This window comes from Ambystoma mexicanum, chromosome 9 (assembly GCF_040938575.1).
Source record: "Ambystoma mexicanum isolate Mex_15411 chromosome 9, UKY_AmexF1_1, whole genome shotgun sequence".
NCBI classification, from domain to species: domain Eukaryota; kingdom Metazoa; phylum Chordata; class Amphibia; order Caudata; family Ambystomatidae; genus Ambystoma; species Ambystoma mexicanum.
Window position 1 is genome coordinate 277313027 of NC_090931.1, and position 16070 is coordinate 277329096.

General features: G+C 47.1%; 1 protein-coding gene across 3 annotated transcripts in view; it reads left to right on the plus strand.

Moving 5' to 3' along the window:
• The window catches only part of AKAP1 (A-kinase anchoring protein 1), a 970220-nt gene that overhangs the window by 423919 nt on the left and 530231 nt on the right, over nucleotides 1-16070 (plus strand). For all 3 annotated transcript variants that reach the window (XM_069614626.1, XM_069614627.1, XM_069614628.1), the window contains one exon: nucleotides 13636-13769. In XM_069614626.1, the coding sequence (XP_069470727.1) occupies nucleotides 13636-13769 (134 nt within the window). The remainder of the gene's footprint in view (nucleotides 1-13635; nucleotides 13770-16070) is intronic.

Sequence of the window (16070 nt, forward strand, 5' to 3'; positions counted from 1 at the left end):
AATAGAAAAGGCATCACAACGGGGGAGAGCTAGGAGATTACGGCAGGAGCATTTAGAGGGGGAGACTAGAGGAAGCGCACAGGAAGAAACCCTCACGGCTCGCACTGCGAGATCTGAGGATGGCGAAAAAAGCTCTCGAAACGCATCACATGGGGAGGGCAGCCTATGGGATGATGCGCACCAAGCAATTCTTTTACAAAAAAGGAAATGAGGCTAAAACTATTAGCAGCAAAATTGGGCAAACAAACTAAGCAAAACAGAATACTCTCTGTGGGACAAATCAGGCAAAGGCACCTACTCTGAAGAGGGTAAACGCCGTATCATGGAAGAATTTTTCAGGGAACATGCGACCCCCGCATAAGGGGGACCCGCAGTCCGCCAAAGAGTTCATAACTAAGGCGGATCTACTTCAGCTGCCACAGTCCTTATTAGAATCCTTATAAGCCCCAATATCGGTGGAAGAAGTCGAATTTGCCATCAAAGCGCTCCCTGTTGGCAAGGCTCTGGGCCCAGATGGATTCACAAATAAGTTTTACAAAACCTTTGCCAAAGAACTCGTACCGCTCCTCACAAAACTATTTAACGTCTTATGGGAAATGGGATCTGTTACACAATCTATGGCGGAATCAAACACTACCCTACTCTTAAAACGGGGAAAAGATCCGGCGAATTGTGCATCCTACCGGCCCATAGCCTTGCTCAACACGGATGCCAAGCTGTCTAGTAAAATTATAGCGTGGCGACTGGGGGGGCGGGGGGTTGTAGTGCTTCCTACACTAAGACAGGGATCAGACGGGCTTTATCCAGGGCCGCGCGGCCCACGACAACATTCGGAGAGCAATAGACTTTATAGCTCTAGCCCCCTCCCTACCAGGTCCCCTTTCACTGCTTTCCTTAGACGCCCATCGGGCTTTCGATAGCATGTCGTGGGACTATCTGCAATTGGTCCTGGAGGGTTTTGGCTTCGGCCCACAATTCTCTAAACTGGTCCTATCCAATTTTCGGATTCCCTCCACCCGAATGAGTCAATGCACACTGGACACCACAGATGCCCCTCGCAGGGGTGTCCTCTGTTGCCATTGGTTTTTTCCTTGGCAATGGAACCATTAGCCCAGTACATCCGCCTCCACCCCGGAATTCAGGGGTTTGAGGTAGATCAGTCACAAAGTAGCGCTCTATGCGGACGACGTGCTCCGTTTCCTAAGGGAGGCTCAGGCCTCAGTTCCCCCGCTTATGAGTCTGCTTGACCGTTTTGAGCAGATCTCGGGTTTCACAATAAACATGGCCAAATCAAAGGGCCTGAACTTGTCGGAAACACCGCAGGTGCTAAACGCCCTGCAGGACACCTTGTCACTTAGCTGGGGAACTCCAAAATCACTTACCTGGGCGTACACTTTGACATACTCTGGTCTGCTGAGAGCCAATATTTCTCCGCTGATAAAAGACGCGAAAAATGGACCCTCCAAGAAATATCATGGTTCGGGCGCATAAGTGCCGTTCAAATTACCTTGGTACCCCGGCTTCTTTATACATTCCAAGCCCTTCCGGTCCAGATTTTAGAGCGAGACCTACAAGTTTTACAGAAAGCAATATGCTGCTTTATTTGGCAGCATAGAACGCCTAGAATTCAGCGTAAGATCCTCATCCGAAGCAGGCAGCTAGGAGGCCTGGGGCTTCCCTCCATCTTGAGATACTATAGAGCATCTCAAATTGCTCCCATCCTGGGCTGGGCTATCCAACCTGACCCCACCCCAAATGGCGGGACATTGAACTGTTCTCAGGGGCTCCTGTTTCACCCCTTCTCCAAACCACAGGTTCCACGCTCCGCTGCTGGGACAGACATTATAGGCTAAGGGGGAATCACCCCAGGTTTGGGCCCTCTAACCCCAATCACGCAGAACCCAGCCTTCACTCCAGGGCTCCAACCCAGTTCATATCAAAACTGGTCAAGAACGGGGACCTTAAGACTACAAGAGCTCTATGCTGATAATAGCACCTTGACCTTCACCCAGTGTAAGGAGAAATTTGACCTCCCAGAGACAGAGATTTAGATACATACAACTCGGGCACTGGACCACTAACCCGATCGTTAAAAAGGCTGCCATTAGGCCCCCTCAGGCTTAGAGATAACTGTCTCGGAAGGGCAACGCTCTCACAAAGTGGCAATGAGTTATCCGCCTTCTAGAAAACATCCCAGAGGGGGAGAAACTCCCTTACATGCTGGCATGGGAGAAGGAGCTGGGGATAGAGGTATCCCCCCCGAGTCTTGGCAGAGAATCTGAGACAGGGCACAAGTCCTCTAGAGGCACAACGGTCAGGGAATGCGCACTTAAGGTATGCTACCGATGGTACTTCTCGCCGCAGAGGCTACACGCAATGAATGTAGATTACCCTGATGTAAGTTGGCATGGTTGTGGGGCAAAGGGAGACTTGGGGCACCTGTGGTGGCATTGTCCGACCATTCAATTCTTTTGGCTGGAGATCAGGTCCAAAATTAAGGACATTTGCGGAACCCTTCTCCCCATGGACCCATTAGTGATGCTATTGGGTGACACTTCAGACAACGGGTCCTATCCTCAGTCCGGTCCCAGAGCGCGGCTAATCAGACAACTACTTATGGCAGCCCGCCTTACGTGAGCTCGATTTTGTAAAGAGCGGGAGGGCCCTTGCATTGCGTACTGGTGGGTTAACGTCTGGGAACTTCTTGGAGTAGAGAAACTGACAGCTGCAATGGAAAACCGGACAGCCAAATTCCAAAACATCTTGGGCTCTTTCCTGGACCACGTAGCGGAGAAAGAACACATGTTCTTCCAGTCTAGACTGGTCATATACCTCCTCCAGCCCTGATAAGCCATTGAAACATAGGAAGTACCCACCTACATGAAATCAGAATACAGAGATGCTGCAGGGCCCTGGAGGGCAAAGCTCTGAACCAATGGTGATTCTGGTGAGGAATTATTTCTTTTTTTTCTCTTCTCTCTCTCCATCTAGGAACGCTACTGAACACAAAGCAATACTATACCCCAATGGTTTGTGAAATAGATTCACTAGAGAAATTACAAAGACGTTAAAATGAAATGTTGATGAATTGTTATAAAGTTAATTGAAGTTGTAAGCACAGTAACAAATGATGAATTTATGAAGTTTAGAAGCTGATTATTCTTGGGATTAAGTAATTTTGCACATTGCCACTGATTTTGTTCTTGGATGAATTCAATGTTTATCAATGTTTAAATTAAGATTTTGACAAAAAAGGTATGAGCATTCCGCATGGCTAGTGCTCTTAGAGTTCCCTCTTGAGAATGAAGTATGTCGACTGCCCCAATTAATCCACACCTCACTCCACGCACCAAATCTTTGGATTAATTCCCCACCCTCGGTACTGTTGACTCACTCACGTACAGGACGACTTAAGCAAAAAGATGGTCTGCTTGATTCCCCATCCCCCTATACCGCAACACCCTGTCACTTCTCACTGACTCTGCCAGAGGTTCCATTATCAGCATAAATAAGAGCGCGCACCCCTGCCTTGTACCACGCTGTAAGGCAAAGAGAGCTGAAAGCAGACAGTTTATCCTCACTCTCACCACTGGGGCCTCGTACATTATCTGAACCCACACGATAAACCTCTGTCCAAATCCCATCTTCTCCAAGTCCGCTCATAAAAAAAGCCCATCCACCATATACAAAACTTTGTAACAGTCTAACGAGAGTATTGCTTACTTCCAGCCCCTCCATTCCACACAGGTAATCACGTTGAACAACCTCCTCATATTAAGGCGTGCCACTCTCCCCAGCATGAAGCCATTCTAGTTTATATGAACCAATTGAGGCTATACCCTCAATAGTATATTTGCCAGTGATTTTGCTAATAGTTTAGCCTCTGTATTGAGAAGCAAGATTGGTCGATATGATTGACACTGGTCCCTTTACATCACTTGTGAGTTACTGTGATCACCAATTCTTGAAGATTTGGGGGCATCTTGCCCACCTCTACTCTCCTATTGAACATACGGCGGTTCACTTTATCCCTCAAAATCTGTGGGCAGACCGTTTGGCGCTGGGATTTTCCCCGATTGTAGTTGTAATATACCACACTCACTTGCCACAGATGTCCATTCTGCATCCAGAGCCTCCCTTTGCACCTCTGTGATCGCCCTTAGCAGAATAGCCTCCAAATACACTGCCACCTCCCCCACATCTCGGCCTGGTAGTACGGCGTATAATTTAAAGTGAAATCCTCCAAAGGCATCTGCAATCGCCTGGTCCTGTTGCCTTCTCATTCCCTGCTCATCCTACACCGCTGTACCTACTTGTCCTGTTCTTTCTGCCTAGTTAACCATAATAACTTTGTAGCATTTTTGTGCCCTTGTTCATACACACTAGCCCTGGTCAGCCAACTGGAATAAATTGCCTCGTCCATAGCTATTTTGTCCTGAGCCCTCTACATCTCCCTATGCATCTCCCAGTCATCATTGCGTCTCTCCTCAAGCTCCCTGACCACGGTCTCTACCTGTTCCCTGATACTTTCCTCTTCCTAACCTCCACCATAGCCTTGCCCCTTAATACTGCCTTGTACGCCTCCCATAAACTTATTGCGCTCTCCACTGATCCCTCATTTCCTGTGAAGTCATTCTCTGTAGTTTCGCCCAAGACAGTGCTCAGAACAGGCACCAGCAACTGGTACGTGTTTAGCTGCCATGCTCCTTTTTTCCTGTCCATATTCACTCCATCAAAGGGGAGTGATCAGAGAGCCAACTTGGGAGATAGTTGGCCCATTCCATGGCCATAAAAAATAATACGCAACAGTGACCAGTGGGCCCCAGAGTGGAATGAGAAATTCCTTCCTCTTGGATTTTTGGCCCTCCATACATCCTGTAATTTCGTGATCCTGCTGTGGCGATCCTCATTACTTGCATCATTGAAATCCCTACCCACCACCTGTGTCCGCCTCCAGGATCACTTCCCCCTGCTCATCAACTCTTCCTTTCCTGGGGGAGGTGCAATTCACCAGAGGGACTCATTCTCTGCCCATTTTGCCTGTTGTACAAGTAGTGTCCCCTCTATTCTACCACTAGTGCAGTCTCCCATCATACTGATTTTCTGCTAAAGATCGCTACTCCTCTGGAACCTCTTCCATAGCACTCCTAAAACACTCTTGTACACATTTTTCTCCAGGAAGTGACTGTTCCGTGTCTCTGAAGCATTACCACCTCTGGCACCAGCCTCCCTTTTAATCTAGTCTCTCAGCCCATTAACATTCGAGGTCATATTTCGCCATCACCCCATTCTACCTATCCCTGTGGGACCCTCTGTGAACGGGATCGTTGCCAGTATTCCACCCTCCCTCTTTTCCCCCTTCCCCAACACCCACACTTCCTAAACTAAGAAGCATATGTGCCCCACCGCCTCCCCTCTATTCCCTTAACCTCAAATGCAAACAAAATACAAATAAACTCCATCAACCAGATGCTAACTTTTCCACAAACCCTCAGACAGATGCATCAGGGATCCCTCTTCCGCCAGAGATGCCAAAGTCCTCCCTGTCTGAGCACTACCGAGTGCCTTCATTTTATGAGCCCTGTTATTACCCCACTCCCCTCCCCTAATTTTTGAAAGCTCAGGTCGGTCCCCCACCCTTGACGTTTCTCTGCTGCACGCCCCTCACCACTCATTCTTCAGGAGGTTCTGCAGACCTATATTCCATCTTCTGCTCCCCCTCCCCTTGAAAGTGTCCAACAAGGGGAGCCACTCATCACTCATCTGCAAAATCACTTTGATCTGCTTCCCTTGCTGCTCCTCCAGAGTCCTGTCCAGCACCCCTCAAGGATAGGGTGCCATTATGATTTACCATAAACCTTGCTGTTCGAATCAGTCCTGTAGCCATCCCTGAGGAGGTAGTGTTTTCCCCCCTTCCAGTTGGTTGAAAAGTCCCCCCTACAATATCTACCAGTGCTCCCTCATTCCAGTCCCACACCGCAGGCATGTTTCAGAAAGACTTGTGCTGATCCAGAATCTTCAATCTGTTGGGATAGAACATCTCGTTTAACCACCTCGTACGACCGAAGTTGCTGCTGGACCTCCTGTGAAAAGTTTGGGAACAAAAAGCCTGTCCCCCCCTGACCATATGACAACCACCTCCTTGCCTGGAGCACTGCATCTCTGTCCCGAAAGTTGAAAAACTTGCCAATTATTGCCCTAGCTGGCACCCCTACCAGGGGCCTCCTGCCAGTTACCCTGTCAGCGCATTTCAGCCCTGTGATAAGCTTGTCCATGTAGAGTTTGGTGCAGTGACCCTCCTTGCCCTCTGCTACCACCAAAATACATATGTTGCAACGCCTAGAGGGACCCTCTGCGTCCTCGGCTCTGTCCTCAAGGGTCTGTCTCTACAGCCAAGGCCCTCGTCTTCCTTTCCTGCACCGCTGATGTCGTCTGCTGTTCCCGCTCTATGCTCCTCTTCGGTGACCCTTTCACTCACCTTCCTAATATCCGCCATCAACGGGACACCTCTGCCACAGATAGCACCTTATTCTCCAATGCGGTGCATGAGTCCTTTATAGCCTCCATAAGGGCCTTCAGAGTTGTTTCCCCTTCGGCCTCAGCCCCATCCAGTTCACTTGTCCCCTGCCTGCGTGGACATTTTAGCTTGACATACCATACTGCCCGCAAAGTGATCCATCCTCTGTTGCTGTGGTCCTTTTACCATTATTCATCCCCTTTGAGCGCCTGTCCAATTGTGAAGCCCTGGTGGTTGTTCCTAGGAGACCTCTCACCAATCTTTCTACTACTGTATGGGGATGTCCACCTTTAAGAAAGTCTGTGCCACTTTCCATGCTAGATGTCTCCGTTTAGCCTCTGAGGTCACTGCCTCAGTGGATTCTATTCACCAGCCAAGCCTTCCACTGCATCCCCTGGCAACCCCACAGGGTTCCGCCACCTCTTGGCAGCGCCACAGAGGCCCCAGTCCTGTCGTCGCTTAGTTAAAAGGCCTTGCAAGGTTTTAGAAATCCCACTAGACCTGCAGGGCCCAGTTACTTGTTTTATCTACTTGAGTTAAAACATTTGCTCTACCCATGGTGACAAATGACACATTTATCAGTGTTGTCTGTAAAATGGTGCATGTCCCCATAAGCACACAGCGTATAGAGCGCAATGCTATCACACGGGCCAGCCATGCACAGTGCAACCTTTATTTGCCTTGAACTACAAACCAAGTTGGTCTGTAGCAAATGTAAAAACAGTTTCTAACATGCCTATACTCGCCAGCATAGTAGAGTGCCATGCAATGGGAACTCTTTCATGAAATCGCCTCGGTTATGCTAGTGGGCAAGTAGATTTTGTGAGCCTGCTTACTTTTTTAAATTTTTTTGGGTGCTCTGCTTTCTGGCAATAGAGACTACAAACCACATCATTGGACCACACCTGGACAAACTAAGACCATGGTGCTTCCCCTTCAACAAACCAGCTGGCTAGCAATGGCTTGCGACCCAACAGTGGGCACATTAGGGACAGATATACCATTGTTGAGGGTTATTTATAACATCTGAATGAAAAGGATAACTGTCGCTCTTGTGGGGTGGGCCAAGCCGCAGTTAAATCAGGACACCTACGCATGAGCAATAACCTGCAAAAGAGGGCATTAACACGCATGGGTGAGAATACTTTTGTGTCTTTGATGAGGAATCTATAATCTTTAACTATGCAGAGGTGAGTATTATGCATATTTCCTACCACTACTGCAGCACTTTATCAAAATGCTTAAACTACTTAAACACTGAATCCCCAGACCAGTCTGTTGTATTCATGATATCTTCAAGGTGAGCAACCAGGCAGAAGGCTTTGGGGGCCTTGGCACCCTAAGCAAGTGTGCTCCAAAAATAGATGTCAATGTCAGCCTGGTCAATGATCCCCACGCACCTATCTAGCTGGGGTCATTTCTTTGTGTTGCTCTGATTCACCCAGTTAATTGCCTGTCCTCACAGGATGTTGATGGGGTAGAAGGGGGCGGGCAGTGTTAAGGTCCAGTAGCTACTCTCGTTTTTGAGACCACGTTACCATGCAGAGCTTTGGATGTGCAGGAAGGGCCTGGTAGTCCATGGAATGTATCCCGATCTTGGTATTCCTGGACATGGTAAGCCAGACCTCTTTGAGGAGTATACCTGCTGAGGGGGACGGCCTGTGTTTGAATGTCCTAGACTAGTTTACAGGATATGAGACAAAAGAACATCACTAGCTTACCCAACAGGGATTTCAGAGACTGTGCAGAATGGTCAGCACGTTCTTGGATCAGGCAGAGAACTACATTAACCCAGAAGAGGACTATCTGTGCGCTTGATGGCAAAGGAAGCAGATAACCCTTAACAGTTGGTATACCAAATGGTGCTCCCCCACAGGTACGTCTGCGTACTCATGACCAGCAGAAAAGGCTGACTGCTACAGATTGCATGAAAAACCGCTTTACATCCTCTAAGAGGCTAGGACATTACTTTTCCACGGGTGCTGAAACAGGTTGTCCATTCGCCACAAACACCAGCTAGTCCACATAAACCATAATGCTTCATAACTTTGAAGCTGGGTTTCAGAGTCCCTGATGAGTGCTGTATTTGAAAGCCCTGGGATTGTGCCATTGCAACACAAAACCTTCCAGCCCACTAGGCACAAGCTTCCTGTACTAGCTAATGGGAGATTCAGAAAAGATTTGTCGTAAAAGCTGCAATCTGGGGAAGTAGGATCTCAGCAGAGAAAGATTCCAGAAGAGCTGGAAACAATTCTTGCACAATACAAAAAGGTGTTAAAGGGGTCAACAATGACCCCTCACTCCGATTATTTGCTCAAACTCATTATTCGCTTTAAGGGAAGGGAGGCAAAGTGACCGCACGGGTGGAGCATTGCCTATGTTGCTTGGGTCCATCCTCCAACTGTAGAATCTGGGAAGTTGAGCATTCAGCTGGGATACAAAGTGGTGTTTGTCAAACAGACTCCATATCCTCTGGAGGCTCTAAGTGGCTGCAATCCAGTCTCTCGCTTAATTCTCTGTGGAGTCTAGATTACCAGTCTGATACCACATAGGCCAGACCCTGGAGGTACTCTGCTGTAACTGCCAGCCTCTTATGTGGGCAAAAATGCCAAGTCCTTGGTTAACTATGCTAGCATCCCGGATTTCGTATAACCCTGGCAATTGATGTTAATGCGTGGCTGACGTGTTGTCCAACCTTAGGAGAATGTTGGCATGCATTCTTCCTACTCAGATCCCTTATAGCAAACAAGCCTGCTAAAAGCTCCAGGCAGTTGATGTAGAGGTTAAATTGGTTCCTGAACCATTTCCCACCTGTCAAAACTGCTTCACATCTGGCTCCCAGGCAGTCATGCTGGCATCTGACTCGATCACAAGGCCAGGAATGGAGCAGAGTTATGTTTGTCAACATCTAAGGGAGCCACATGGTAGTATGAAGGAGCCTGTCACAGATGACCGATCTCAAGGAGTTGAAGGATCTGGAAAAATGGCTTGGCTAGATGCTGTAGATGGATGTGTCCAGAAACCCCACTAATATTGCCGATTCCTTGGGGAATGTCTTGCCTCAGTGAAGGGTCACTGAGATTACCTTTAATTTCCAGAGCCAGTAGTATCGATGCCTGATAATGTGTCTTCTAGAAGCCCCTGGAATTCCAAGCTGTGAGTGCGGGTTAGTTCAAATTTCTGCCAATGTATTAGAAACTGCAAGTCTTGAAGGGTGGCAAAGACCAACAATGTGCAAGGAAAATCATATATACCATCACACGGATTCCCTGATCTCTGATTTAACTACCTGCTTCAATAGTTTTGTAAAAGCCCAGGGAATGGAGGATAACCCAAACGGCAATAATGCCAGTCCCAGAGGAATTACAGAAATGTTCTGTGGGACAGAGTACATTGGGATCATGTGATAGTTTTGTAAGTCCAGGTGTGCTAGCCAGTCCCCCTCTTGCAGGGTGTCTCACCAGAACAAACTTGCCCTTTCTGTGCGCAAGAGATGGCTCAGAAACCTGTACAGGTGTTCCTGCACACGGTTTATTGCCTCTCCATGCCATAGCTGCTATTTCCCTGTCAATCTGTTCCCTTTACATCGGTTTCCTTTCCTGTTGGAAAAATTGGATGGATTGCAGCAGCAATTCCTGGAATGTCGCATCAAAATACTCATTCGGAACTCCTGCATTGACTGCAGGACCCAAGCATTGCCGCTCTTCCACCAGCTGTGTACAAGAGGGCTGTAAAGCAACCTGTTATGCTAGGGGACTTGGGGCAAACTCAGCTGTGATAATGGTGGGTTTTCTGGTGAATCCTCCAGTGGCTGCGTCAGCCTCCATGACATCTGGTGGAGGAAGAGGGACTCTTGAAGGCTACTGTCCCTATACTGGTGTTTTCCTCTGCCTCACTGGGACCTTACTATTGGTGGGCTTAGACTTGCTTCTAGGCTGGATTTTAGATAAGTGAACTCTGTTGGAGCCAAGAATACCTTGTATGCGATCAGCCAACTGAAGATCTGAAGAAACCTGACATCCCTTCTTGAATCTTGCTCGGTGAAGCCCTGTAGGACTACCTGATCTCTGAAGAACCTGAGCGGTGCTTCAGCGCTTAACTAGTGTCCACTTTCTCGAGGATCCAGCCGTCCTGAGACTTGTCCATCCAGGACCACCAGGTGGACTGAGCTGCTCTCCTGTGGGCTACTATGTCGGAAACATTGCTATTCTGCATTTGCAACTGGACCTTTGGTGGTCGCATGCATCAGTGAATGGTGCATTTTGTAATCGCCAGGGGTTGCACCTTGCATCTGGACGTGACCAGACGAATCCCTGCACCTCCTGACCACCTCGTAGGAACCAACGGCAGAAATTCAACCTCTGTCGACCCGCCCACCACACCTTTATTACATCTCTTGTTTGAACCGTCACCAACATACCTACTACAGAAACATTCTGGGGAGAAGCATTGTGGCTCCTGTGCCTTTTTTGCACAATGCCCCATTCTTCTTGGGATTGGACTGCTGAAGTTGGGGAATACCTCCTGTGACTTGGTTCCATCTTTACTGCATTACTTTACTTCTTCTCTAGTGTTTGTCAATTGAATGCGTTTTAAGAACCTATGTTGAATATGTATGCGTTTTACGGAGTGTTGTGCCAGATCACCTGCTAGTTTATTTTTGTAGTGTATTTAATGCACCAGAGCAAATATATTTTTACACATTCCTGTCTGTATTGAATTGTATGCTTCACTGTGTGGACTCATTTTGAACCCCTGACACCACTCTCGCACTCCTGAGAATAGCCTTGACTGCTATCGTGTTTACCTTGATTGGGTTTTGACTGACCTTAGTTTCCTGTTCGCTAACTAGGGTGGCATCCTTATGTCTGTCCACAAGGCCAGATTCTAGAAATCTGAACAGTTGCTGAACTGGAGACCATCAACTGCTGGTCCTGCTTTAGAGGAGGCCATTCAACGAGTTTGGAATTAATCATAAGTCGCAAGCCCTGTGCCTTTCCACAGAAATGGTTCTGATGGCATTGCCCAAAAAACAGACCTCTCTGGATCCATTTACTCAAACTGGATAAGAGGTCCCCGTTTCTAGGACTTGCTCGGAAAGATACAGTATTTTGGAAGTGGTATTGCCATGGCCAGGTTCATCCAGGCATGAACGCTACGTCCATACCTTTCTTGGATCTTCATGACCTCTGAACGCAGAAGCTAGGATACAGTGATCCATATCTGGAATGAAAGTCACTTTGCCAATCAGTGGACCTGGGACATTGTGCTTTCATCTTCGCCCTCTTTTCCTTGTCAAGGGATTTGCTAACACAAGATGCCTTGTAATCTGCCAGTTGGGGCAAGCGGTCTATTGAGACAGTTTGAGAGAGCGTTTTGCTCAGCTCCAAAGTAGAGGTTATTGCAGAGGCCAAGCCTGAGCCAGTAGCTGGCTTCTTATGAACAGCTGCAATTCGGTGGTTTTGTTCCCCCACCCCTTCCCGTTACCACTCCTGCCTGTCATGCATGTTTGTGGCAGCACCAGTGTTTCTTCCTGTGCATGGCTACTGTAGTAAACGGCTTAGCAACTTTTGCAGTCCGAGCCTAGGGCCCGAGAGCCAGTGCTTTGCCACAACCCTCAAGCTGATTCTTATAGACACTCCCTTCGATTGCTACATATGCTCCTAGCAAGTCTTCCTTCAAAGGGAGCGTTTGAAAATATTGCATTCGGACAGATTACTTAACAGTATGCGCATGGAGCGAACTGAAAACGGTAACACTCCACGCTCGGGGATTCTCTTATGTAGTGGTCTCATCAGTCATGCTTCCCCTGTTCAAGACCACTTCAGCTGGCTGGTTCAGATATTTATGGACAGACTGTACAATGCCCTCACCAGAATTACCAGAACATGAAGGGAATGAGGAATGCAATTGCTAGGATGACTAACAGCAATTTTTGAGCCAACCCTCCACACGGACAGAAAACTCATCGCCGCAGGAAAAAAAAACACCATGCAGCTAGCGTTGAATTGGAGAGCTCAGTAGATCAGGTCATACTGGTACCTTAGAGGGTCTCACCTGTGTGAACTTTACAATACTAATTTAGAATGTCCCTAAACCCCTGAAGTGGTTATCTGTGCACTAAACAAACTACAATAATACTGAACACGAGAAACGCTCTATCTGCTGATAGAGCATCAAAGTGAGTGACTTTGGCAGGATGTGAGGTCCCCAAAGGCAGCACATCTGGGCTTGGACAAACTGATTGGGTGACTTAATGTGCATATGTTAATGGGAAGGAAAACTACCTGCAGTACCCACGTTTGCTGGGAAATGCATCTTTAAGTTTTGTTTTGCTGCTGAGTTTCCGTACCGTTACTTCCGTATCCCGCTATAGAATTTTACTAGCGAGTACATCACATACGTTAGCCTCTACTACTTTGCTCCATCCTCGAGCTATTGGCTTTTGGTAATGTATTTTAAGAGTTATATTTTCTCACCAGATGCTGCAACCGTTTTTCTTACCATTGGAACATTGTCACATGTCGTAATCCATGTCTTAATGTCACTTAATTTGTTGGCTGCAATACCCTCAATACGACTTTACTAGCCCATTTTTATCAGGATCTCAACAGATTGGGGATGTCCTCTGTGATGTCAACAATGATGCCATCAGTGATGGCCTGTGTGGGTGTTAGCAGTGCATGAAGGTGACATTTGGTGTGTAGCTTACCATAACTACTGAATTTATTTTTTTGATTTTGGGATGCAACGTGTCGGATTTCTCTTTTTTTCAGTGTACTATTTATGAAGTGAGCAGCATTACACTGGAGTTTGTGCATTGGACGTTGGGGCTTACAGTGGGAATAGGAAGTAGGACTGGGGCCGAAATTCTGCCTATACCAGTTTGCATGGTATCCTCCACAAGCCTGTTACTGTCTACTTCATGGTATTCTCCTACATAAGTATCTTGGATTCGATACACCGTAGTTTGAACATAAGCAAGTGGAGCACACTCATGTTGCTATTGTGTTGAAATGTTCAGACATGCCATTGGCTTGAGTAGATGAAATGCGATCTAAGCAGGGCTCTGCTTTAGACGAGCACTTAAACTTTATTTGTTGAATGGCATTCTTTAGGCTCGGATGTGAATAGCATGGATTCCGTGGACAGTGGCTGTGCTCTTGGCAGGACGGAAAGCCATCAAGATCCCAAACCAGGATTGGAATCCAAAAAATCTGATCTCACTGTATGGGAGATAGAGGTGCCAAAGGTAATGACAAAATGCATGAATTCCCGAATTGCTCTTGTAAATTTTGCTTAGTTACCCTTTCAGCTTTCATGCGTTTAAGTACACATTGGCGACACGCTGACGAATTTGAATGTACTGAGACAATCTCCTTACCGGTCCTCTCTTTTGTTTTACCCTGCTTCATTTTCATTTCGCTATTGCAACCGTTGCTTTGGACAACTAGATAACTGGGAACTATGCCCTAAAAATCCAAACTTGTTCCATTTCACACACGCCATCTTCTCGTAGTCCATTAACTATATTCATTTTAAATGTTTAAATTTGATTTGTTGCATGTAGATCTCTTGCTTCTGTGACCATGAAAGGTGAATCCATGTAATTGAAGAAGGCAGAACAATTGAAGTCTCCTGTCTCACTAAAATGCTGGCAAGAACTCTGCGCTTGCTTGAAACATTGTCTAAATTTAGTCTTACTCTGGCAAAAATGAATTTTCTGGCTACTCTGTCAGTTTGTGATTACATTTTTTTTTCTGCATCACAAATGTTTAGCACCATTATGAAAGTTATTACAAAATGTTGCTGATGGGCGACACTTTGCACTGTAAAAATCGACAGGACTTCCCCCATCTATATTGTATGTCGCTTCTTGGCTTTGTTCCATCAAAAGTAATTGGCATCCTGAAGGTCACGCCATGGGGCGTCCCAGCCAATCAAGCTTGTAGGGCAGGCTTTACCACATGGTACTGCCCGCATTGCAAGCCTCCTGAGAAGCAGTGTGGCGCCACCTTCCCTCCACGGGCATAAGCACCCCTCCCTCACCCATTCACTTAACCGCCCCAACCCAGGACCACTTAATTGTAGGCCACCTCATTGGTCAACAGCTCCCTAAACTCCTGCTGTCCTAATAATCTCTTCCGTGGCAATGGCTACCATGAGAAGGGACCACATGTAGTGTCCTTCATGTCAATTGCAGCCATTTTGTATTACAATTTTGTTTACATTGGGATATAGCAACTGTCCTGTTTCTCAACGTAACAAGAAATATTGGCACCCAGGAAAACCTGTTGGTGTTCTAATGGTTATAAACCCGAAGAGGGCAGCCATTTCTCTTCAGGTTGACTCCAGAGCATTTGTCATGCCCTCCTCAGCTCGGTCCTGTAACTCAGGCTATTACCCGACTGGTAATGTCCATTCACCTGAGGGCTTATTGCTTAATTATTGGCTGTCATGTGGTGCTCTCAGTTGGAAAGTTAACTGTTAATTGGGCTTCCATTGTGACATATTGTGTTGAGTGTTCCGTTACTAGACACCCAAAAGTGTAAGTCTTGCCAATGTTTTTTCCAGTGGTGGATCGTGCCATAATGACTGCAGTACGTATTTATTCCTGCATCAATTAAGGGAAAAAGCATACATTAAGTCTCGAGCTTGCAGCTGTAGCCTCCAATCGCTTTAACTCTGCCAAATGAAATAAAATGGGCTAGGATGTGACTAGTATAGGTTTATAGAACACGATAGGGGGAGATTGGGGGTTGAAAGGTGGGCGGTTGGGGGGGTGTTACAGAACTCAAATCAGTTCCTTGGGGCGTTTGGTAAGGGAGTAGTTTTATTGTTATAGTGAGGATGTTGCTTTACTGTGATTTAAACAGAAGTGTGAGCAAAGTTTCAGGAGTGTTGCTAGTTTTGAAACTAAGCTTTAATGTGGTGGCAACATCTAGACCAGATGATGCATTGTCCAAGATGTATATGGCGTGTGGTTGCCTGATGGACTCTGCTAGGCAGGCCCCTTGTAGTTGGTAGGCTTTCACCAGCTTAGTTGGGGAAACAATCCCTGTATTTAGGGATAGAGCTGGGTTTGCCCAGCCCGTTGAACAGTTCTGGCTGGTCCCAGAATGCGTTGTGCATCGTGTGTGTGTGTGTGTGTGTGTGACACCAGAGAAGAGGAGACATCATGGATTGGAGTTGTTAAATTGGGTTGTGCAGGCAAATAACTGGGTCCACTTTAGCCTTCCTCCCGTATACCGTTTGTGCACCCATTCTCCAGCATTGGATCTTTCATGGATTCACATGCTTTGAATATTCCCCGTCGTCAGGCTGGGAATCCCCGGTACATTATATAGACCCTTTCCCGTAGGAAAACTTTTTCGACGCTTATGCGTCCTATCCACCTCGTTTTGTATCATGCGTGCCCGTGCCGTCAGGACGTCATGATATAAATACAGGCCCCGCCCCCGCGCTCCCTCAGATTTCAACCGTCTTTCAAAGTAGTGGGATCCTCATGTTTACTACTAGTGAAAACTAGGTTGTTTTGTCTGTTTCGCTTCGG